A 24591-nucleotide genomic window follows, 5' to 3' on the forward strand; every position below is an offset into this window, starting at 1 on the left:
TTTGTAGAATCTTAAAACACTAACAGCATCAGTAGCAGCAATAGTACTACCAGCAGTAGTAGTAGCAGTAGTAGTAGTCGTAGTAGCAGCAGCAGTAATGGTATTTTATTATCTGATGTAACTCAACTTTCTGCTTATGATGTCTTTTTCTTTTATTAGGTCTTGGTTGAGTAGAAGAGCTTCAGCACTAAAGGGATTAACCGCAGTGCCAAGAGCAAGAAGATCTGTTTCTGGCTACTGTACTTTGAACTTTGCGATGACTGCACCAGCTGCTAAACTCATGCACTTTCACTGGCGCAGTAAAAATGTGTTACAATCTGACATCATATTTGAATCCAAAGTGTGGTAAAACTTTGTAGCTCGTAAACAATATTCTTTCAGAAGCCTGTGTCATTATTTGAAGTGTCTGACGGTGGTTTAAATCTTTCATCTTCTTCCAATGCTTAAGAGGCGTTTTATTTTTACAGCATATTTGACAAATGACAAATACAGTATAGTGACAGATAAAACAGCGGTGGAATTATGCTCACCAGCTTTTTTCCATATTTCTTCAGGGACATAACCACCAGACACAGGCCGATGCAAAAGGATTTCTAGGAGGGATAATTCAAATAGGAAACATTAGAAAATTGTAATAAATAATGTAAATAATAATAATGCACTGTTAACCATAGTGCAGATCAAGTTAAGTCTTAAATAAAACTGGTTCCCAATAGTTAGCATATAGCATCTCTTTCTAATACATATGGTGCTTCCCTAGTCTATTTAAATATATGTTTATCTATCTATATGTCTTCTCTATCTTCACCAGCATACCTGTTGTGTTGCTGTCTTGTGATGCTGGACTCTGCTGCCTGGACTGTCCACTAGGGGCGCCCTTCTTGAGCTCCTCTGCGTCACTGTAGCGTCTGATCCAGTAGTTGAGCTCCTCGCGATCGGCCTCCTGACACCTGCGCAGGACGGTCAGTGAACGCCTCGTCTTCTCCACCATGTCCATGATGCAGTTGAGCAGCTGCGGGCGACACAGGGGGTCAGAGCTGAGATCACACATCGACACTGCGGGTTTGCTCAAGTTCTGGATTGGGGTAAAGGGAGGAGATAGGGTGCTAACTCAAATATTACAATGGTTAACTTTATCCAATGAGCTGCGAAGCCATTGAATTGTATATATTGACAAACATGAATAACACTACTTTTAACAACACTACCTCTTTACAGCTTGTGTCAGTATAACTTTATTCAAATTATATTTCAGAATTTAAATAGCTAAATAATTAATTACTCAGCTCTTGTTCCAGTTAAGCATGCAAAACCTAAGCATCCAACAACAACAAAGTGGAACAAATGTAATATTGGTCAGTGTGAGACTGAAGCCATGCAAAATACGCTAAATGTAATACAAACAATGAAGTACTTTTAGAATGTAGTGTGGTAAAGTAATAAAAAATGTTATTACTTTTCTTACATGGTCAAGGTGCTTCCACTCCTCCGCCCACTCTCGGTCCGTCAGCCTGTGGTCGATCACTTCCTCCTGCCTGGAGCCTGAATGCATCCCTGCACACATTTAGAAAACATACAGAGTAGTGTCATTCTTTCATTTCTGTGTTGGAGCCATTGGATTTGCAATCTATTTTAACAGTTTTTCACAAAATTATTGTCCTGAAGGCTGATGATTGTGGTCCATTCCAGCAAATAGGCTGTACTGTATATTCTGGGTCTGATTGAATCCGAATATGCAATGCATTATTATTGCATATGGGTTAGCCTTTGGAGTGGTAATATTATGCCTGATGAATATTTGTATCATGTCATTATTTTTTACATATACTATACATGAGAACTGATAAGATACTTCAGTCCAAAACAACTGTGAAATCAGATTATCAATGTAAATGTGATCTCTGTAACCACAACACATAGCTTACTGTTGTATTTTTTATAAACACCACTTCGTTTTGCTCACCGATGGGCCGGGCTCTCTCACGGATCTCCCTGTGGTTGGAGGCTGGGTGTCGGTACGTGTCCCGGTAGTGGTGGGCGATGGCCATGTCGTCCAGTCTGTAGTGCTGAGGTGGGAGGGGCCCTGGGTGGGGGAGGCCATTGGGCTGATATGACAGGCCATTGGAGGGGCTAAAGCGCTGGGCCGGACTAATGGTGCACGGCCTTTTGCTGGGGTGAACGTCTGGGTGCAGGGTGCTGTCCCGCTCAAAACCATTCTCTTTACTTCTACAGAGAGAGACAAAATGCAAAATGTTTATGTGAATAGCTCTTCTTTTTTTTATTTAGATGGATTAAGCATAATAAGAACTAAAACTTTAAAGCTAATCAGGCCGTTATTCAGGACGAAATGGAAGAACATCACTAAATGACTACGCTCTGCACTCCCATAAGTACCCTGATTTCTGCACCTTGATAGTAGTATGATGCACAATATTGTTAAGCACCTTACCTATCCTCCTAAAATAAGTCATAGATAAATTTGACTACACACTCTCTGATTTGGACAGCCGTTGTTGTTTTCATCCCTGCATGTTCCTGCACTCAGCCCCACACACCTTTCTCTCGCACAGGCTGTTCCTGGGATCAGGTGGATTTTTGTGTCTGCTGCAGAAGATGAATGTCTCCAGGTGTGTCCGTGTGTGCGTCTGCATGTGTGTCGTTGTGTGTGTTCCCTGCTCTGCCAGTTCACACTTAAATCTCCTGCCTTCCCCCACTGTCTGCAGCACTCCCCGGCTCTCCTCTGTCTCCTCGTCCTCCAGTCTCTCTCTGAACAGATTGAACTTCTTAATGAGCTGGTTTTATGGGCTCCTAACGCTCCTCCACAGCTCTCCATATGCTCCATCCCTCTATCCTCTCTTCTTTCTCTGCCTCCTTCTGCTCATCCATTTTTCCTCAGCATCCTGTGACAACAATGTGTCTATAGACGTGGCCTTTACAATAATTGCATAGGACATATGCATAAATAAGGTCATATGAATAAATGTATACTATTTGTCACCACTTACCATACCATTTTTCATACTGTTTACTAATGCATATAGAATTGGCATATTGAAGCCTGTATGTCTGCATGCATGTATTTATTCAGACACTTGTGGAAAAAGCCAAACACACTCTATAAACACATTTTAAAAACTTTTGTGCAGTCATTTACATTTTTACCACACACACACACACACACAGGGTAAACAGCTTTGTATGGTTTTCAACTTTTAAAAAAATACTGAACACGTGAAGTCACACATGGAGGTATAAAATTGCCTTTTGAACACAATGCAAACCTCTATGCAATCTTGGCTGTCCACAGCTGGAGTCGTGTTGACCAATATTGATGCTGTACACAATGTGTGAGTAGACACCTGCTACCCTTTACTAGCATGACTAACATGTCCTCTTCCACTAGCCCCATAAATCTCATCTTTGCTATTAGACTCCTACCTTTAAGCTCTCACTCTAACACTGTGGTCAGAATCACCTTTGACCTCTTTGACTTTTACTCGGATATTACAGCATCATCTACTCCTGTATCACATTCACTCATAAACAGAATCGGTCTGCTATTACTGCCTCCTGTTTTGTCTTCTGCACTAAATTGATGTTGTCCTGTTATTGTTTTGTCACTTTCAGTGCAGTACAGAGACCAGCTAAGTAACGAGAAAGTAATAACGGCATTTGTCAAGCATTACAATAAATAATCCACTTAGGCATAAAAATCTGGAAAAAAAACTTCAGTAACATATCTGAAATGTTGAAATACAGTGCTGATACCAGGCATTTAAATTGAGTGATTCTTGTGGAGATTTGCTTCTTGCTCGTATTGTCTTCCACAGGCCACAGAGCTCATTTTTATTTCACAGTTATCTATATCCCAGACGCTCACTCATATCTTAGCTTCCCTCTTGTGCCTACTCGAAAACACATTGCTTAGGTATTAATCAGTAGCCAATCGACAGTAGACACTTGCATGTAATTACAGATCCCCATTCCGATTTCGATATTCCGACAGAGGCTCCAATAAGCGGGAACGTCGAGCCGAGCTAAGCAGAAAGCCAGAGGTGCTTAGCCAGCCATATTGGTGCTGGAGACTCATCTGTATGTGTTATCGGCCCATCTCCCGAGACACTCCTGCCTGCACCTCCAGTGAGCTGGAATTCTTCTATCTGTCTACACACGTGCACAGCAGTTGGAATACAGATGCCCACTTACTTTTTCTTCCTGTCTATAGATTTGCGCACCTTTCCCCTCAGCTCACTCCCCCATGCGCAGGGCGGCTCACAAATATGCAGGGCTTACAGAAAAAGTCGCAGTTGGGGGAGAGGAGAGGTGAAAATTATTAATATGGTGTTCGGCATTTTTGTCCCTCAGCAAATATAAAAAGTACATTTTCCTATCCCGCTGCTTATATTAAAAAAATGAGGCCGCCCAGGGGAATCACTCTTTATTTCAACAGGCTACATAATGCTTGCAGTACAAACAATACAACGCAAATACACAAACAAAGCACAAAAACATCTGGCTGATAAGTTGCTTAAAACTTTCAAATGAATGGTATCAGCATGTATCAGCGCATTTGTAGTTTCCGTATTAAAAATCATAAATAAGTCGACATGCAGGGTGTCAACAGGCTTAAAAAATATGATGTAAGCTTTTGGTTGCGTTGCAGCTCGAGAGTAGAAATATTACCTCATGGAGAAGCGGGTACAGACTTCAACTTTCAAAACCTATTCTGCTGCTATGGAGAAGCTTATTGCAAGTTTAACATAACATATTTCACCATATTTTTATTCTGCAATAGTCCACACAAGTAGGACATTTATTGACCCAAACATGACAACTATCTATTGTCCAATTGTAAGAAATAAACACTTTTCCACACTTGTGTCCTAAGCCATAATAGGGCTAAGCTACGGATTCTCTCCACGTACTCCGTAGACCAACTCCTAATATAAATAAGCAGCAAAAGAGACAAATGCAGAACTTATATGCAAAGACAGAAGCCGGGATGCTAACCTTAGTCCTGTCAAATTTTAGAACCTATAGAAAGTGTTATACTGTTGTTTCCTCATCACAAACATACCTGGAATTGTGTTTTGTTTCATTCACACATGTTTAATGTACAAACCCTGCGTATTTAGGGTTCTTCTCTCAAACACAAAATACTCTGTGATGCACCTAATACAGGAAGTGTCCATGTGTTTTAAGCTCCACACACCTTCACTAGAATCATTTGGATCATTTCAGTCCTAAAATTGCCAATCTCTATTGAACTAAAGGTAAAAGGTAGTTGGTAACTTGAAAACTATCGCTTCATGACATCACAATTTTGCAATAATCAGTTTTATTTTTTCAGTAGTTAAATGTATAAAACTGAGGATTACACGCTTCTCTTTAGTTCAACGGTCCAGTATATTCACATAATGCTCACAAAGTCCCATTACAAAGTAGTGTAATTGTTAATGATGCGAGTGGTCCCTGTCCTCACCTGTCAGGCGTCCTCCTCTTGCCGTTCTCGTTGACGTCCAGCAGAAGCTCCGAGGAGTCGACAGGAGATGTGGTGCTGGTGTCCAGCAGCAGCTGCTCGTGCTGGGCCAGGTACTGGGCCGGGTTCTGCTTGGCCAGGCGTGCACAATGGAGCAACTCCCTCTGTAACAGTGGCAGGTTGGCCTAAGGAGCACAACGCTTCATTAACAAAAAGACATTTCATCGTGTTTGTAAATGAAGATAAGTTTAGTCTCAGATTTAATCTCAGGTTTGGGAACAGCCTTTGAATATCACTTTGTTGAATATCACTTGGTTTACCATGATCACCATCTTCATATGTAATAAACTCATTTACAGTGTGGTCTGAGATCGTGGTCCTTGTAGTGATCAATACCCATGTTAATGCCTCAAAATTAAAATGATGTTTTGTTTTCTACAGACTTTTAAAACACATCAAGAATAGGTCAAAAAATTTGCAATTGGACTTGTCAATGAGGATGGGACCACAAATAATCCATGGCCTTCAACTCAAACATTATAGGCATGGTCTACTTTTGAAATCTTCTGCTATGAAGCACATCTGATCTGAATGATGGAGGGAGTGCTTATAATTAGTGATGGTAAAACAATTTAAAGCTCAAGATTTACATTCAAAACCTACAATACACAACAGATCCAACAGACAACCTCATTTTCTCCTTGCTCTAACACTCCCTGGTTTACTCACTTCAGAGAGTGTTACCTGTCTGCGTGACCCAGCCTACATTATCATCCAAACCCTCTCGCTCCACCGCATTGGCATTTTTTTTCTGCTTATTTTTCCCCATGTAACGAGGGGCCTGCTTTCTTGTGTAGCCTTAGCAGGTCATGCAGGTATGGCAGCATCCACATCAAAGACATCTGATGGGGCACATTTTCAGGCAACAAGATGAAAGTGTTGCGTCAGTTTGGATCAGAAAGAAAAAAGTGGCAGCTATTTTGGCATCACAAGAGCCTCCCGAGAGTCCATCTTCAAACTTTCCTAATCTTTGTTTTGTCCTCAATAACATAATCTTTCCAAGTCTTGCTTTATAGTAATTTCCCCAGTCCAAATTGCTTCTCTGTTTTGTCCTACATTAGAGGTTCAAATTGGCTCCATTCTTTGACCGTTTTGTGTTGTCGTTGCCAACAGTGAACGCACGACACGGCTACGCACTTGTGTCATAATCATACAGTGTGCTAATTAGCCATAGTAACGGAAATGCCAAGTGCCGGCCTTTGCTTTACCTGCCAGAGCTAATGGTGCGTTAACAGTTTATGATCATAATTACCCTCAGCGAAAAAGGAACATCAAATAGATTGCTTTGACCCGCGTGAACTCATCTTTTTCTTAATTAGAGGTCACCCTAATTGTCGGAGATATGGGATGCATTAACAAAAAAGGCTCGAGAAATACAGACCGCAGAAGAAGCGGGGTCATTTTTCATAAGATAAACTGTGCCAATTTGCCCCTGTCCTCTTCCAGTATCCAACATCTGCGACAAAGGGAGGAAAAAAATGCAAATAGTGCTTAGAAGCCGCAAGCGCTCACATCAACGACTACAGTGAAAATACCAGATTTGTCAGTTTGAGCTCACAATTCAGACCAATCTACTTTGAGAATATGCTGTACTTTTTCAAATTCTGTTTTTGTGTGTTCATGCCTCTTCTTCACGTCTCACATTGACAAGTTTCTAATTAGACTGTTTTATTGATTTCAAGAAAACTTTCCCTACCAAATATGAAAGCAGTTTGGATTTTGCAACTGCACTGTATGATTATAAATTTGTTTCTACTTTAGTCCGCAACAACAAGCATAGGCTGTGTTCACGCCTGCACATTCACCACATCAAAACTGTGACTAAAACTGGGACTGAACCAGGACTAGAACAGGACCGAACATGAAAACGACCATGCTCCAGCCTTAATTACGATTAGAAGCATTTTGTACATAACCAACATGCCATCTACAAATTAACAATCTAAAAACACTGACTCCCACTCACTCCAGTTTCTACATTAACCCTCAGTTGAAAAAGCTGTAATCTCAAGTGGCGTCGTCCAGTATCACGTCACTGGCGCTATGTGGTTTATGATTGCCTGTTTTCCAGTAAAGAGTCCCATCCAATTATTGGTTTTGAATCGAGAGCAAGGGAAAGTGGTGTGCAACATTAGTGCGATGAAAAAACTCCTCTATGGCCACATGTGCATTGTCGCAGCTGCTCCCCTCTGCACCTATATCCAATTGTGCACCCACCTCCATCTCCTCCCCATCTCCGACCATATGGTAGCTGGCATTAAAAGGCCCCACAGTGGGAAGACACTAAAATTAGACTGGGGAGTGAGAGAGAGTGAGAGTGAGAGAGAAAGAGAAAGAGAGAAAGAGAGAGAGAGGGAAAAGAGTTGCATCTTTGATTCTCCCGTCATCCCAGTGATACAGCGACCATCTGGCAAAGAGTGGAGAGGCAACCACAGCACAGACGATGGATGGCTAGAGCGAGAACAGTAGATAAACACAGACAGGAAGAAGGAGGAATGAATAGGTGAAGTGTGCAAGGACTTAGAAAAGAAGACAGAGAGGACACTGGTGCTGTTTGTAGTCGGTAATAATGGTTCTAGTGGGACCAATTTGAGCTGCCCACATCCAGCCAGGACCTAAGCACAAAGCAGAGGCTTGTGAAAGTCATGCGTCTCCAAATACACACTGTAGACAGAGCGGGCTGATCTGAGCGCAGCAGACGGTTGTTTTGGTAAATAAAATCTGCCTCGCACCTGTCACTCTCACACAAACAAAGAGGCGCACTTAGAATGTGTGCTCAACTACAAATGCTGATGCTTTAGAAGTATTACTACTCCAAGAAAATGTTCACCGTTGTACATCAACATAGGAGGCTTGGGTGTTCTAGTGTATTGCTCACGGACACATCGGCAGCACTGACTGAGAAACTAGGGATTGAACTGCTATTCCTCTGGGTAATCTGCTCTACCTGCCAAACTACTGCCAACACACACACAAAAGACTTTATTATGTTCTTCTGCTACAACTGTGTATTTTCACACTGCATTCATTTGGTCTCTCCTCCTGTAAGTCACCAATGCAAGAATTTCCTCTCAAACAATGACAAATATAGAGTCAGTATTCATAGAGCAAAATTCCATTACTACACTAGATTATGCATTAAATATACACTTTTTAATTTCATTCATTACAGTAATGTGTGAACCTCAGAGCAATTGATTAGCGTTGTTCCTCAATAGGCCATTTGTTAATTTGCTACCAAGGCATCAGCTGTAACTTCTCACATCTTTTCAACCCTGAACAGCTTCGCCAATCTTCATTTTGACTCCTGCTCTGAAGGAAAACGCAATGCAATCAAATACATACATCTGAAAGCAGTGCGTTTCTGTTTTGCGATAAATATTAAATAATTCAAAATGAAGGGCATTAGAGTTATCCAGATCCTGCGTGTATGTTGTGGTGTTTCATTTGTAGGAACACAGAACAAACAGTTCCAAAAACAAGTGAAAACATGATATAATGATGTAATACAAACATAACAGTATCTTAGCATCTTGTGCAACTGCCGAAACAGTGATGCAAGACCGCATCAGACTACACACATTCATATGAGGCTGTATAAAAACACAAAATCATCCAAAGTCAATGGACAAAGCATTAAGCATTAACATGTGCTGGGCAAAAGTACATGTTTTCCAGAACTGGTGGTAACCGTAGATTTGATTTCGTACCTTCAGAAAGGGGATGACAAACGGTCGCAGAGGGAAGTTGGTGGCTTCTTGGAGTTTGGAGTGGAATTCTTCAATGGTTAGCGTGGAATTCTGCAGGGAGACAGAGCACACATGAGTCCACATGGAAAGCATTAGCCTATGATATTACTTATTGGAGACTAACTTTTATTCTGGCCCATAAGTTAGACATTTGGGCGCGTGTAATTTAAAGCATATGTACAGGTCAGGCAACGAAACACCAAAACAAAGATTCTTTTCAGTTATCAAAACAAATATCTGTAAGGGTCACATCTTCAGAAAGTGTGTGCGTGTAATGGAAAATAATATTGACCATATGTGATTTTACACCAGTGGAGAACAGTTGCCCCTGCTGTGGTTTCTCTGCTTATTTACTTATGGGTTTTGGCTTTCACTAAGTGCAAAATTAGACCTTCATAAAACTACAAAAACATCAATTTGTCAGAAATGTGCACACACTATATTTTAATAAATGAACACTGGTCTTTCAATTTAAAAGAACTTTCCCTTTAACAGCCAAATTGTTTTTGGGCATGTGCTGAGGCCACTATTAATGTCCTTTTTATAACAACTTACCCTGAATTATAGCATTTGATGAAGGTTTTCCTAAAGACCTCTGATAATAACATAATCATTTTAGTTACAAACATGAAAAACCTTTACAGATTCCACAGTAGCAAAGCTTAAACCAGTTCAGCCTAGTCATTCCAGGTCTGTAAGCAGCTATGATCTGAGATGGATTTTAAGTTGGTTGGATGCCTTCCCAGAGGAACCCTATTGATTTAGCCATGCACATTCACAACAGATCTATGGACTAAATACAGAACCTTATCTTCATTATGCTCTATGTGTTTATGTTCTTGCGTATGAAGGACTCATTATGTATTTATTCAATTGTTGTAGGGTTATTGTAACAAATGCAATAACATCAAAATCAGCAGGGGGTCCAGAATAGGTTGCACATTTTCAAACGGTAATCTCTGTTCCTTTGAATGTTTGACAAGACAAAGCTGACTTTGAACATGCATTTTCCCACAATGCATTGAAGCGAAACACCTTGAAAGAGGCGTCTATACAAATGGGACTAAACCAAGTAAAAAACAGCAGTAGAAATTATTTCCCCTCCATTTTGCCTTATTTCCCAGACCTGAGTTTTGTTCCGTTCAGCTTTACATCTGTTGGTCCAGATTGCACAGTGCTGTTTCTTGACAGCTAGTGAAACCTCCAGAGTCTCCTCTATGCGCCGCTCCCCAGTACACAAACCAACTAATTAACAGTGTCACTCTTCACTCCGAGGCAGGAGGGGGCGCCGGTGAGAGGAGGAGGGGAGGAGAGGGGAGGGATTGTTAGGGAGTGTGCGAGCCAGAAGGACACAGGAGAGATGAGCGCGAGGAAAATAAACATACGAATCCAAAAGCAGGCTATGCTCTTTGTGGCTAATTAAAAAAAAAAAAGCTCCTCCTCCGCCTTCTTTCCTTTGCAAGGTTCAGTCACTATTTCTGTATCCCCCAGCCCGACACGCTTGCATTCTCTCACATCACAGGAAGTTTACTACATAGTATTAGCCCAGATATATCAGCGCTGATTTGGTTTCATGTCAGACTTTGTATATGAGCAACATGTATCTTTTTGTATAAAGGCTTGTTAATGTTTATCTTCTGATAGGTTCCATCATCTTCAAACAGCAAATATATCAAATATAGACCTATTTTCTACAGAAGACAAAGATTTGATGCAAGAACAAAATGGAAATAACTCAAAAAATAAAAATAAACCAAAAGAAATATTTCAAGGATATTTTAAAATAACAGCATAAGTCTTTCTCAAAAACACCACTGGTCAACTCAAATATGCGGCTACTGCTTTGGAATTCTACAAATGCCCTTGAGATGCATTCCTCTTTATATTTGAGAGAGTTGAGATTGGCACAAAGAAGCCTCAGTGGTTTCTGACTTCGTAGCCCTGATTGGTTATGGATTCTTGAGCTGCATTCACACTGCTACTTATAATACTTTATCCTTGCTTCTTGATATGTGTCTTTCAGCCATGACAGCAAGGCTCAATACTACTTATTACTTAATGTAGTAGTTTTATAATTTGTTTTAGCAATGTCACTCTGACACAGTATACAGGTACTCACCACCAGTCCTAGCACTAGCGTCCGCACCCGCTCTCCTATCTCGGGTGAGATGTCATTGCCAAACTGCTGCAGGGTGGTGAGGAAGCGCTTCAGCTTGCTGAGCTGCCGGGCGCCACACGCTGGAGGCAGCTGCTGATTGGCCAGTGAGGAGGAAGAGGAGGAGCTTGGACCGTTACTGTAGCCATTGGGGGGCGAGGGAGCACCATTCAGAGCTGTGGGCGAGTGGCTGCTTCCATTGGTTACTGTAGAGACAAGAAAGAAGCAAAAAATTTTATTTCTTAATTTTATTAATTTAAAATAAGTAATTAGTAACTCTTATAAAAGTCATCATCAATATTTGAATTTAAAAGAAAGTTGCCTATGCCCTCCGTGGTTCTGCTTAGTCCCATGACATGTAAACTATGTGATCATAAATCTTGTTGTTGGGTGTATCTCATGGCCCATCACAACTGCAATGAATGTACAGACGTCAAAATATGAAATAACAAAAACAAATAGACCAAATTTTCAAGTTTCACAAACTGTATTTTTGGCACCAGTCAAAACGCACTGTGGACAAGTTAGCTATTTTAAATGAATCACAGCCTTGTCTCCGTCTACCACATTAGCATGCCTCCATACTCGTTGCCTATTAGCGCCTGTCTCATCCTTTTAAAACAAGCACATTTGCTAACTCCAGCCGTGTCGACCCTCTCCACCTCCTTCATTCACTAACCCAGCCAGGACTCCCTGCTACGTCTCGCTGCTACCCCCGTGTACAAAGACATACAAGGTGGCATAAAGCTCTCTCCTTAATGAGATTAGCTTTTCACTAGCGCTCCGCTCACTCCCCCTCTGGCTCCCGTCCAACGCCTGCCACTGTACGAGCGCAGAGAGAAGAGATACTCCACTATACAGCATCTGCTAACAATTACGCCGGTCTAGAAAATCAAAGCAAAAACTGCATTGTTAAACCCATAGTAATGAGAAAGAGCTTTGACTTTTCCCTCCCTCCAATCCCAGAAGCTGCCCCTGTTAATTGCGGAGTGTTGTAAGCGCCTCACATTGAAACAGAAGAAGAAAGTATAAGGAAGTAGAGGGGAAAGCGTGGCCCTTGTTGCCAACATCCAACGCTGCTAAAGTAGGAGCTGAGTGGCCTTTGATTCTTTGATTCTAGTGCTCTTCACGCGAGTGGTTAAGCTGCACTTCTTGCTCAGTACCAGGCTGTAATTTGCTCGTCAGTGGCTACGTGAGCAGCGCGGCACTGCTCCAAAGGGTTTGTGTGAGCTTTAATGAACTTGTTGGGATAGAAGAGAGGGAGGGAGGGCAATTTAGAGAAAGCTGAATGCAACTTGGCCTCGTTACCAGCGTTATTGTAGAGAACGCTCTGGCAGCAAATACTTCGATTTTTATGTAATTTGGCTGGATGTAAAGGAATGTAAAAATGTGTAATTTAGACTCCCTTATAGCTTTTGAACTGAACACTTCACAGAATTAAATGTTATTTCAGTTCTTAAAGGAAACAGGATAAAACATCTATGTTATGTGAGTACCCATGTTATCTATGAGATTCTCGTAGAGACTTTTTGAATCACAACAAAGTTTAAAAAGAAGGTTTTGTTTGAAAGTTCTAAATATAAAAATCGGGTACATGGTGGCAAAGTTAGCACAGTACTTCTTCGCATAACTTCTGTGCTTCAGTTGAATGTGAGTGACACCAGCAGCCTGCAATGAACTGGAATGAGATTAGAATATGACCTGTCCCCAATTCCTTACAAACTTTTTTTCCCCCAGAAGATTCACCTTGAGCACCTCTGTACTCACGTGTAGTTGGCGTGTAGGAGCTGTTCCGGGGTGCTCCCTGTGTGCTGGGTGGAGGCGGCATGGTGGGAGGGGTCAACCTGGATTGTGTTTTGACGTCCGCAGGAGAGTCGGGCATGGTGGAGCGCTTCCCAGGGCGATCTGCAACAACACACAAACACACCAGTCAGTTACTAAAACACATTCAGTGAAAAAAAAGTGATACTGACTGATGCAAATCTAGACTGTGAAATCAGGAAGAGGTGAATTCACGAGCAGACACGACAACAGCAGACGCAGCGTAAATATGCACCAAGTACGGGCTCTAATCTAGCACCATCTGTGGCACCGCTCACACTATAACACCAATGCACATTTCTCTGCATACAACATTCAGATCTGCTCACAACAAAGCAACATGAAGAAGCGGAGATAGGCGGGTCCTTAGATCTACAAAGATACTAAAGCCAATGCAGCCTACCATGTTAGTTTCTTCTTCTAAATGTGATTTGCGTAATAACTATAGCAATGTTATGTATTAAGTATTGACTTCCAGCTATGATGGCTCACACATGGGTTTACACCTGAAAAACAGTTTTGCCTAAATCTAAATGAAATCAAACTGCCTCTGAGATAAGAGCATTAATCATGAGGAAACATTTAGGACATGGTTATTTTCACTTAATTCAGTTGCTTTGTGCTGGTGAGATAAGTGAGCTTATCAAATATTCGGGAACACAGTCCTGCACTGGTGTTTGGAGCAGTCACAAAAAGAGATAGACGACGGCAATTACAAGCCTATCAGCCACTGGACACACTGTTATCAAGGCTCTCAATGGCACATGCTGAAGAGATGAGAGAGAAAGAGACGCGGAGGGGGAAATAAAGGAAAGGAGTTGGAAAAATAACACTCTTTATGTAAACATATGGGAAATGTAAGGTTGTTTCAGAAGACAGAGGACACTTTTTAAGGTCAGGGTTAGAGCCTAGGGTGAAGTGAAATATCCATACTGATCATTTCTATACGTAATCACTGTTTATTTGAGATTTCAAGTGACAAAAGTAGAACCATGACTTGTAATTCCAAACACTTGTTAACTATAAACTACACATGCTTAACTGTTCTACTTGGAGGGTCCAGAACTTGCTCGTTTCACAATATGACGTTACCTATCTTGCAGTTTTTCTGTTTTTTATTGGTGAAAAGATACCTTGGAAAAAGCATGTGTTATTATTTCGAGTGAGCTCACCCCTCCACTGATCTGACCTGCAGCTTTTCCTCGTGGTGTCACCTGCTTGTCTCCATGGAAATAGATACGCTTAATTGTCATACTGTAGAACACATATGTCAAACTCAAGGCCCGGGGGCCAAATGTGGCCCTCCACATCATTTCATGTGGCCCTCGACAGGGTAAATTAAAAGGTATGATGGTCTTAAAATGTAATTTTATCAGGAGATAAGCAGTTATACAGCCACATTTTTACATCTAGGCTAATGCATATGCAATATTTGTAACTTGAACAAGTAATAAATACAGAAACAGTTAATTAACAAGTTAAAAAAGTAGTTAGATTTATTTTACATCCGACCCTTTGAAGGCAGCTATTTTGCTAATGTGGCCCCCGGTGAAAATGTGTTTGACGCCCCTGCTGTAGAATATTTTAGTCAAAGTAATAACATCTCCAGAAAAGTTACACAATGTAGCTTTAAACAATGACACAATTAAAATGTAAATATGTCTTTGCTTACGGTGACCAGGTGCCCCTATTTATGTGTCTCCTGTCCCAGTAGATTTATCAAGAAATGTCCCAGGTGTCCCTATTTTTGACCAATTTAATCCTGACCAACAGTAATATGGATATATTTGGATATATTTGTTTAGATAAAATACAGAAAGTGACCATCAGGCAAAAAACCCATCCCATCCCAGCCTGGGTATGTCCCAGTTTTGAATTGTGAAAATCTGGTTCAAAAATCTATCTTTGCTTGCCATATGGTGTGTCTACCTTTGAAATAAAATTAAACACATTTTGTCAACCTTGGTTATAATTTCTGTCAAGTCAAAAAAGAAGAGAAATAATGTGCTAAATAGACAAGCTAACCTAAGCCTGTTAGAAAGGCCCAGTCATTTTAAGCAGTCAGGCTGTGGTGCATTGTGACTAAGTATTTTAGTCACGCTAGCTTAGCTTTAGCATGACAGACAACGAAGAGATGGAAATGTCACTGTAATGCTAAACGCTTGGCTTCTTCCCCAAAAAACATTAGCCTTCAGCATTTTTTCTACAGGTTTGCAAAAATACATTTTGATCGTCTGTAAAATTGTTGATATGGATGCAAATAGTTGGAGGTGTGTTATAACAAAAAGTCTGTTGAAGACTTTACACCACAACATTCTGCTGCCTGTTACCTCATATATTATTTTTAGATGCTGAGGGTTTTCAGTCGCTGGGAAGATTGGTTTGTCTGAACCCAAAGCATTGTTTGGCTCAATGTCAAATGGATTTCATACTGTAAAGAAAGAAATCTGCTGACAATTAAGAATAGACACACTACTACATTTTAAAACATGCTCGATTCTTCCCTAAAGACTTTGAACGACGTCTGTAACTTTGCTTGAGCTTTCACGACTTAACTTGAGCTTTCACTTTGGAAATTGCTGGAATGAGTTTAACTTCAGTGTAATTCAAAAAGCAGAAATGTGGGTGAACTGAAGTCATTTGATAAAGAAAGAAAACTATTTAAAGCTTGTGCTGCCTTTTTGGGCTCCATTTTAAGAAACTAAACATGGGTATTTCCCTTCTTCATAGCTCATATCCCCTCTCCAACCTCCCAACACAGCCACAATATCAACGCCTCACTGCTTTAATTTCACCACAGTAAAAATCTAGATCCCACTGTTTGTTTTATAAACTTTAGGATAGTGAGCCAGATCATATCCCGACAGCAGCCTAAAATATGATCTTTGAAAATAGCAGATCTTTAAAGTGGACGGTGGGTGATGGTAGAGAAAGTAATCCATCATTCTTCAGTCATACACACAGAGTTACACGTGTGCACATGTGTGTACTTAACAGGCCCAATGTAAATACAGAGACGTCATCCTGTCACACATGGTTGCACTTAGCCAGCGTCAGAGAATCTACCTTTTTGTTTCTATAAAATTGTATATTGGCTTTTGTAATTGTGTGGTCATTTTCTTGGCTTGCTTAACATAACCCACATTGTTTTAGATATAGGATACTAACTAAAATGTACTTTTGTATGCCATGGAAGAAACAGGGCATACAGCTGGTTCACATATGGATAAAGATGTGATTAAATCAAATCTCAGCCATCAAGTCGAACTGAACACCATCAGAGACATGAGTTGTATATGAAAGGTGCTTTGCCAAAATGATGAAATGTTTTCTATTTAAAGACATTCCAACTATATATACAACAAATGGAAAAATAAGGATCATCTTAAGGTATTTTATGGTACAAAGTATACAAAAGAAATATGCAAATTAGCAAGAGGATGGGTTCAAAGTTGCTGTTGCGAGAAAAGGACCAGAATACTCAGCTGTAGTAAGATGTCAGTCTTTAAATGATGCATTCATTTGACATTTTTATTTGTCCTTATCACTTTAACTTTATATTTATATTCAAATAATGGTAAATGGTCAAATCTTTATATAGCGCTTTTCCACCTTCAAGGCACTCTAAGCACTTTACACCACGGAACCACTCACCCTCACTCCCTGGAGACGAGGTGGGTTAAGTGTCTTGCCCAAGGACACAACAACAGCATTCATCAGTGGGAGCCAACCTTTGGATTAGTGGATAAACACTCTACCGATTGAACCATTGTCTGTCTGTATATTACCCAGCGGGCCCTATATATAGTGTAATGAGAAGTTTGGCTTCCAGATTATAATTGGGGTTTAACTCCAGGGCCAATGTGAGGACTTCCCTACTCCCTCAGGAAAAAAAGATAAACAAAATCTGTAAACTTCCAAGATAACCTCAAGTAAAGCAGCAGCAAAACAGAACCAAAATAATGATGTATTGCTCTTCCATTTGGTGCACGGCTCACAAATTAAATGAAAACAGCATCTTTCTCTTTGGATCTGTCTCCAACCCAGCATATAAGGAGAGTAAAATCAATATCTTCATTCTAACCAACAAGAGCCGACCGTTCACTCAAGCAATTACTGTTCTGCCTGAATCGATAGCAATACTCTTTTCTCCACACAGTCATTTACACCGGCGTTAGCAAAACAACATACAAAATAGACTTTTCACCTCAAAACAAGCACATGAGCGTCAACATGAAAAATACATGGTGGGACAGGCCTTCACGTTATAATAGCCATGGAACAAGACGGAACAATATAGCCAAGTGCTGCAAGTCTCATGCATTATTCAGCTTAAAAGGCACTACCTGAACATGCACCCTTAAACAACCTTGAAAACAAAGTCAGACGCCCCACCGCATCTGTTAAAAGTTAATGGGCTAAAGTTAACGCACATCTATTGTCTGTTTATTAGCCTGTGTCGTTACTGCTCTGACAGTTTCATGTTGTGTAAGCAGAAGGGGCTGTGGTTGGATGTTGTTATGCTAAAACAGGACATGCATTGATGGCTTATAATGGAAAGAGTGCTTGACTTCGGCTAACTGGTAGTGTGATTTCTCAGAAGTGCTGGGTAATGGGTTGGAGGGTCTGGATGGACATGTGAAGAGGGAGGAAGTGGAAAGACTCTTCAGTGTCACTTGGGTGGTACCGCACAGGCTTGGCGCCAGCAGATAGTGGGGCTGTTAGCCTATGGTAGAATGTAACAAAGTAAAAGTAGTAAAGTGTTGTACTTAAGTAGAATTTTTAGGTATCTGTCCTTTACTTAAGTACATTTTACAGTGCATACTTATTACTTTTACGTCACTACATTTGAGAGCAGTATCTGTACTTTCTACTCTACTACATTTTTTAACTGAGCTAAAAAGTAAAAAGTACTTTTCATATGATTTGAGGGGTTATTTTGACCAGGTTTGTCGTAACATCTCGACTAAAGTTTTCAAGTTCAAGTTTCAGCTTCAAACAAAAATAAATACACAAAATCCATTTAAAAAAAACTAAGAAATGGATTTGCATTGTTACTGCTGACAAAAAAAAAAGTATTATTTTTAATCAGTATCACTACATTTAACACTTTAACACATTACCAACAGTGGTATGAAATGCTTTTACTTTTTACTCTTAAAGTACATTTTTAAATGTGTACTTAAATACTTTTACTTAAGTCGATTTTTTTCATATGATACTTTTACTTTTACTTGAGTAACTTTTTACCTCTGTATCTGTACATTTACTTAAGCAACAAAATTCTTACTTCATCCACCACTCTGTTTGTATGTAAGAATTTTGAGTACTTCTGGGGTCAAATGGCAGTGGTTAAAACATATCAACCCTTATTACATCTCAAATCAAAATATTACTTGCAATAGAGTAAAGTCAAAACTAACAAAGAGCATAAGGGAGCAGGTAGAATGAGAAGTAATAAAAGCATTGTGTAAAGCTGAGTTATTCTTGGCATTTATTTGTAGTGAACTGCACTGACTCTGCCAAGGCACTGACGTGATCTGGCAGTGTTCATATACATGTACATGTTCCAGACCTGCGGAGTTGATGTTGCACCAAACTGCTCAAACTTTATCATTTTAAAGAATTTCGTAATAGGATTAATTCAGCAGAAATGATTATTATAAACCCTTCAGACTTCTATCTGTTTGAAGCATAAGCTCAAGCAAATTATTAGACAAACCACCAACAGATGTCAAAAGATTAATTATTCACATTTTTTTACAGTTTAAACCATTGCGTCAGGTTGACATTATTTTACAGTCTTGCATCAATTTTGGAAAATTGTTATGTTTTTGAATACCTGCTCAAAAAAAGTGCACATATGCCAGGGCCAGTTTGAAATTGCCAGTCCCGGAGCTTCCTGTTGAAATAACAAAGCAAACGAACTTGACTGGTGCATGTTTGTAATCCCTTTTATTTCATTGCAACGTTTGCCTCAGACTTGATCCTCGAAATGAGACAGAACCCTGGACAACTACCTGCCACTCATGCCGATGTCTTCATGCTTACATCACCCTCGCGCATCGGCCGTGATTACGTTAGCCTCAGTGTTTGCGAAAAAAATGTTTTATCCGTCTCTCTCTCTCCCCCTCCCTCATTCGCTCTCTCTCTCTCCCAGCCAAGCTCAAAGAAAGGAGATTTTATCCCCCCACTGACTTGTGATATACGCCTTTTCTAAGGTTACATACAAGTTACATCACTCGCCTAAAACAAGGTTGTTGCAATGAACGATATCTAGGAGGAGCGCGGCCCATGAGAAACAGTTCAATATGTTGGAGAAAAGACTTAGCTAACCCGCAACTCAAGGCAAAAACACAGTGTTGTATCAAACCCGCCTGCATTTCATCATCGCTCGCACTGAGGTCATTTTGCATTCAAATCACCTTACGAAACGGGGACAGCATTGCCTCACCTTGATATACCAGATTATGCATTGAGGCAAGACTTACTTCAAAGTCTATCACTGGGAGATAGAGTCAAACAATCTCCATTACGCACTTTATAAGCTACAATTGGCTCTTGTTGTAGCGCTGGTGTGTGCTCTGGTACAGTTGGAGACCTACAAAATGATGTGATAACAGTGGCAGTAATACGCCTCTTCAGAGCACTTTGGCACAGGCAAATCACATTCTTCAAAAACGAAAATGGATTTCAATCAAGCTGGGTGAATTTTTGCCACTCTGCGCCGGCGACATAAACAGTTTACCGAGCGCCTGCCTGAGTGTGAGATTGCATTAGTCAGTTGTAACGTATCATCATCATGGAGTTAAATAGGAAAATGTCTATAGCGTGACCTATGGCACATACAAGCTGGTGTGTGTAATCTCGGTGTACATAATGTCTTCATGGGCAGGTGCTGGAGAGAAAAGACATAGACGCTGCAGGAAGCTACGAGAGTGGTGGTGCAAAATGGTGCTTCCGAGCCTTTCAAAGCACAATAACGTGCAATAGAAGGACCAGCACAGAAAGGTAATAGAATAGATGGGGTGAGATAGCGGCTGCCCGGTGATTGCTGCATCTAGCTGCTACAGATGAGAAGCCAAGAAGAAGAAAAAACATACAAGAAAAACACACAAGTATAACCTAAAAATACTGTCGATGTGTTTCAGTATGGGTTCCATGAGTTTTAGAGTGATGAAAACTTTGATTTGATGATTGTTACCATAGCAATTAGCAAATCAAACCTAAATATATCTTCTGAATGGTCAACTGTCCTCAAAATGGTAATATATAACAGGAAGCGAAACACACAAATTAGCTGTAAAAATCTCTGTAGAGCTGTTGATCTAGTCAATTTTTTACTCAAATTGGAAATAGTTCTGGAATAAATGCTCTGTAGTAAATTAAATTAGCAAAATATATTAATTTGCTTCACTGACCTCTTGTGGCTGGTGTCAGAAGTGTCTGACTATCAACATAAAATTAAAATGAATGAATGAAGGTTTACAATCATCCACCGTGAGCCATAGAAATGAAAACGTTATAACACAGCAAACAAACAGCAAGCAAAGATGTGCATTGTATAATAGGAATGATAAAATGGAGGTGCGTTGAGGGACAGGCAGGACATTTGAATTCCAGGCAGAGCTTCCTTGAATACAATAGGTATGCACAAGCAGCAGCCTCTCCTCTGGCTCTCCGTCACTCTCCTCCTCTCCTGGACGGCGCACTTATAACAGTAGCCATATGGAGCCATATGCAGAACATGTCCCATCAAAATCCACCCGCTTGTCAGCAAGATGTATGGATGCTACGCCCTACCGCAGGCTAGCGCACACGCACATACTAATACACAGGCATCCAAACACGCAGATCAAATTTGCACATTTTATTTCCCCTGCTACCAGACGCATTGATACAACTGGGGCCATCTTTTTCTAATCTTCTCCTTCCTTTATCAATAAATTATTCTTCCATACAAAGGGATAGCAAATAGTCTACTTTAGAGATCGACTGATATGGGTTTTTTCATGCCCGATGCGATACCGATTGTTTAGAATACAAAGAAACTGAGGGCTGATAAGCTCTACCGATATGTTAAAAAGTGCAAATATTGGCCTGTCTCTACTCCCTATGCTATGTTTGCCTTCAACTTCACTCAAAATGATACCCAAACTTTATATTGGCAAAAATCTCCCGACTTGGCTTCTTCTAATTGTCAACATATGCAATTATAATTTATGTAGACATGTTATTGTGTTAGAATTGGGGCTGTGTGATGGACAGGAGCTTTTAAATTTGCCCACTGCTTTGGCACGCCGCACAATGTGAAGACTGGCAGAGCGAAGCAGGGTATGTTATTATTACATTTGCCTTTAGAATAATGAAGTGCCAGAAATAATGAGATTGACGAGCGGCTTGACAATAAACAAAAAGTTCGTTATACATTAATATACCTCCGGTACTATAATTAACTGGAAACGCATTTAAAACATGTACTTATTTTAAAAGTTGATTGGTTGGTGAGTTAATAAGGACGAAAACATTTAAAATTGATGGATGAAGCATTCAAAAGTACAAGTATTTCAAGTAATTTTGTCCACTAATATGCCAAATGAGATACTGCTTAAACATCGCAAGCCACATACAGAGTTATTTAAGGGGACTATACATTTTTTGGTTAGCAGTTAGGTCCTTGGTGGAGGCCTGTCGTGAATAAGAGCATTTTTGTTTAGCTTAAACACATAGACTGTATATATAAATGGACATAGCTAACCTGCTAGCCGCCACGTTCCAAATAGGACTCCATTCACTCTGGCACCAATTCATTTTGTATTGCAAAACTGTCGCCTCTCTCTCTGTAACTGCTGCTGTCAGGCTTGTCATTTTGGTCTTAAAATGTTCATATTAACCTGCTCTACATAATCTTGGTATTTCTATTTCACTATTGTGTCTGTGAATCAAGATATAAACATTAATAACAGGCAAATCAAGAACCTTGTTTCTCCGAAGTTGCTCCCACTAGTGTTAGCAACAGGTTTGATTGACAGTGTCCGCTCCCTGTTAAACCAGTGGTGAGGACGGGAAGGGTGTTAACTTTGACAACCTCATTCTTGATTGGCTCTTTGGTTGCTATGATACTTGTGGTTGGAATTCCTACTATGAAACTCCAAATTTACCCGTATAACTGCCAGCCTCAATGACCTTTATTTGACTGGACCTGAGTAATATGGGTGACGTCACACTCCCTTAGTCCACTTCTTTGTACTGTCTATGATTCAACAGATGAACCCTTTGCGAACCCTTTGTGAATTAGAATAGCAGAACATAGCTTCAAATCTTATACAATTTTCAATTTTATCAGTATTTTCCTGTTGGTGTGTTTACAGTTTGTCAAGCCAGAAAAGACATAAGGCGATTTCTCAATAGCATACAAAGGTCTGAGGCGCCATCTGTTCAATCGCACCAACCATATTCACAAATACTGAGGTAAAAACAAATACACAAAAACACCTCTGATTACACGGCAGCTTCACCAACTGAATGGAAACAACATATGCAGCGTATAACATTAGTCCTTGCCATTAAAAGAGATTGATAGTAACGTGTGTTTTATCCATCTGCTGAAGGCTCCCTGTCTGTTTCCCAAAGTGTAGCTGGGAGGAAGCAAGTGTTAAGGCACAATAAAAGTGATTCAGAGCAGTAGGTGTCCTCATGCCTCAGCTTGTTGCCAGGCAAAAGGAAACAACAGAGTCAGAGGAGAGAGAGAGAGTGTGACGGTGGGAGAAAGGAGGGTCGAGGAGAGGTAAAGAAAACACTAACGGATGAAGTACTGACTGAACAAGACCCTCTGACATACGCAGCACAAAGAGCATATACACCTCCGCCAAGGCATTAGTGATGTCTCGCGGTGTAAAGGTGTGCCAAGACCAAACATCCAGCTCCATTACGGAGCTCTTTTGGAATTCAATACAATCCTTTTTTGGTTTTCATTTTGATCTAGATGAGCTGCATATGTGACTGATAATACATGTCTTCTTCAGATAGTTATAATTAGTGTGTGTACATAGAAAACTTATAGTAATGGTTAAAAAAATAATACAGCTGAATTCAAATGTACACACAGCAGACAAGACTATATCTGGCTCCATTTTATTACTTTTATTCACAACGAAACACATATCTGGAGCTAAAATGGTGCAGCAAATTGTCTATAAACTCTTTGAACCATCTCCATCCTCGACATCAGTAAATACCATGCACTGGAGTGACAATCTGCCTGATTTTTGTCACTGGGCTGAGTGTCCTGCATTAAATCTACACAGTGTATCCATGTTCAAATCCCTCATAAAATGAGTTTTCATTAGATAGTAAAAGTTTTTGATGATTTTTTTACTGTGTGGTAAATGACTCAAAAACTGGTTGGTTTTGTCACTAGATCCAAGATAATTCTGGATCAATGCAACAAATTTCAGCATTTTTGGTTCTGCTAAAAAACAAATTGCATGCTATTTAAGAAGACACTTTAAGCGCTGTTTTCTGATCTAGGTTATAATGTTCTTTCCTCATCACAAACATACCTGGAGTTTGGAGGGTTACTCAAACATGTGCGAATGAAACAAAACACAACTCCAGGTATGTTTTTGAGGAGGTAAGAGCATTCTAACATGACTTAAAGCTCACAAGACTCCATTTTGCGTAATATAGGACCTTTACATTGCATATGAACCAAAACTGTTTTCATGTACGTTATACTCTCCAACCAAATTAGAAAGTGTATCCCTGCACTTAAACTTGAACTATTGATCTATGCACTATGTATCTTTACAACAACAAGATTTCTTTCTAAGTTGCCTTATTTTCCCTTTAGAATGTTTGTCTCATAAAATACTTCATGAGAGACACAAAAGGAAATCAAACCCGAGAAGTTAAAGGCTGGACAGTGCACGCACAAATGTTTGGGGGCTGAGGTTTTCAAAGTATCACGACGGCTCCCATGTGTTAGAAATTATTGCCGGTTAACTATCTTCTGCAGAAAAAAAGCCTCAGAAAAAATATGTCTGCAATTTATGAAATGTGTTCCAGAGCAGGCTAAGTTGAAACAGATTTGAAAAACAGAAAAAAAACCTCCCTTTCACTTCTCACACAGACAAACCGTGGGCCTCCTCTCTCCCCTGTCCCTCTATGCCCTGCAGGAGAATATGTTTAAAGAGCGCTTAGTCGCATCTGGAGGGCTGAGCTGCGTGACCTTGTATCAGGCCACTTCCAGGTCTGACTGTGTCCACCGCAGAGGAGCGGGGCTGTTCTAATGGAGGAGAGGGGAGTATGTCTGCAGGCAACAACAG

At 40.3% G+C, this 24591-nt stretch overlaps 1 protein-coding gene across 5 annotated transcripts in view; it reads right to left on the reverse strand.

Moving 5' to 3' along the window:
- runx1t1 (RUNX1 partner transcriptional co-repressor 1) overlaps nt 1–24591 on the reverse strand; it is a 56760-nt gene that overhangs the window by 7073 nt on the left and 25096 nt on the right. For 3 of the 5 annotated variants that reach the window (XM_033975334.2, XM_055225360.1, XM_055225361.1), the window contains exons 2-9: nt 13211–13348; nt 11408–11649; nt 9250–9339; nt 5483–5664; nt 1964–2226; nt 1457–1554; nt 817–1012; nt 531–593 (exon numbers count right to left, since the gene is read on the reverse strand). In XM_033975334.2, the coding sequence (XP_033831225.1) occupies nt 531–593; nt 817–1012; nt 1457–1554; nt 1964–2226; nt 5483–5664; nt 9250–9339; nt 11408–11649; nt 13211–13348 (1272 nt within the window). The remainder of the gene's footprint in view (nt 1–530; nt 594–816; nt 1013–1456; nt 1555–1963; nt 2227–5482; nt 5665–9249; nt 9340–11407; nt 11650–13210; nt 13349–24591) is intronic. The other 2 variants (XM_033975335.2, XM_055225362.1) reach the window with 1 other exon arrangement.

The sequence above is a fragment of the Periophthalmus magnuspinnatus genome, chromosome 11 (assembly GCF_009829125.3).
Source record: "Periophthalmus magnuspinnatus isolate fPerMag1 chromosome 11, fPerMag1.2.pri, whole genome shotgun sequence".
NCBI classification, from domain to species: domain Eukaryota; kingdom Metazoa; phylum Chordata; class Actinopteri; order Gobiiformes; family Gobiidae; genus Periophthalmus; species Periophthalmus magnuspinnatus.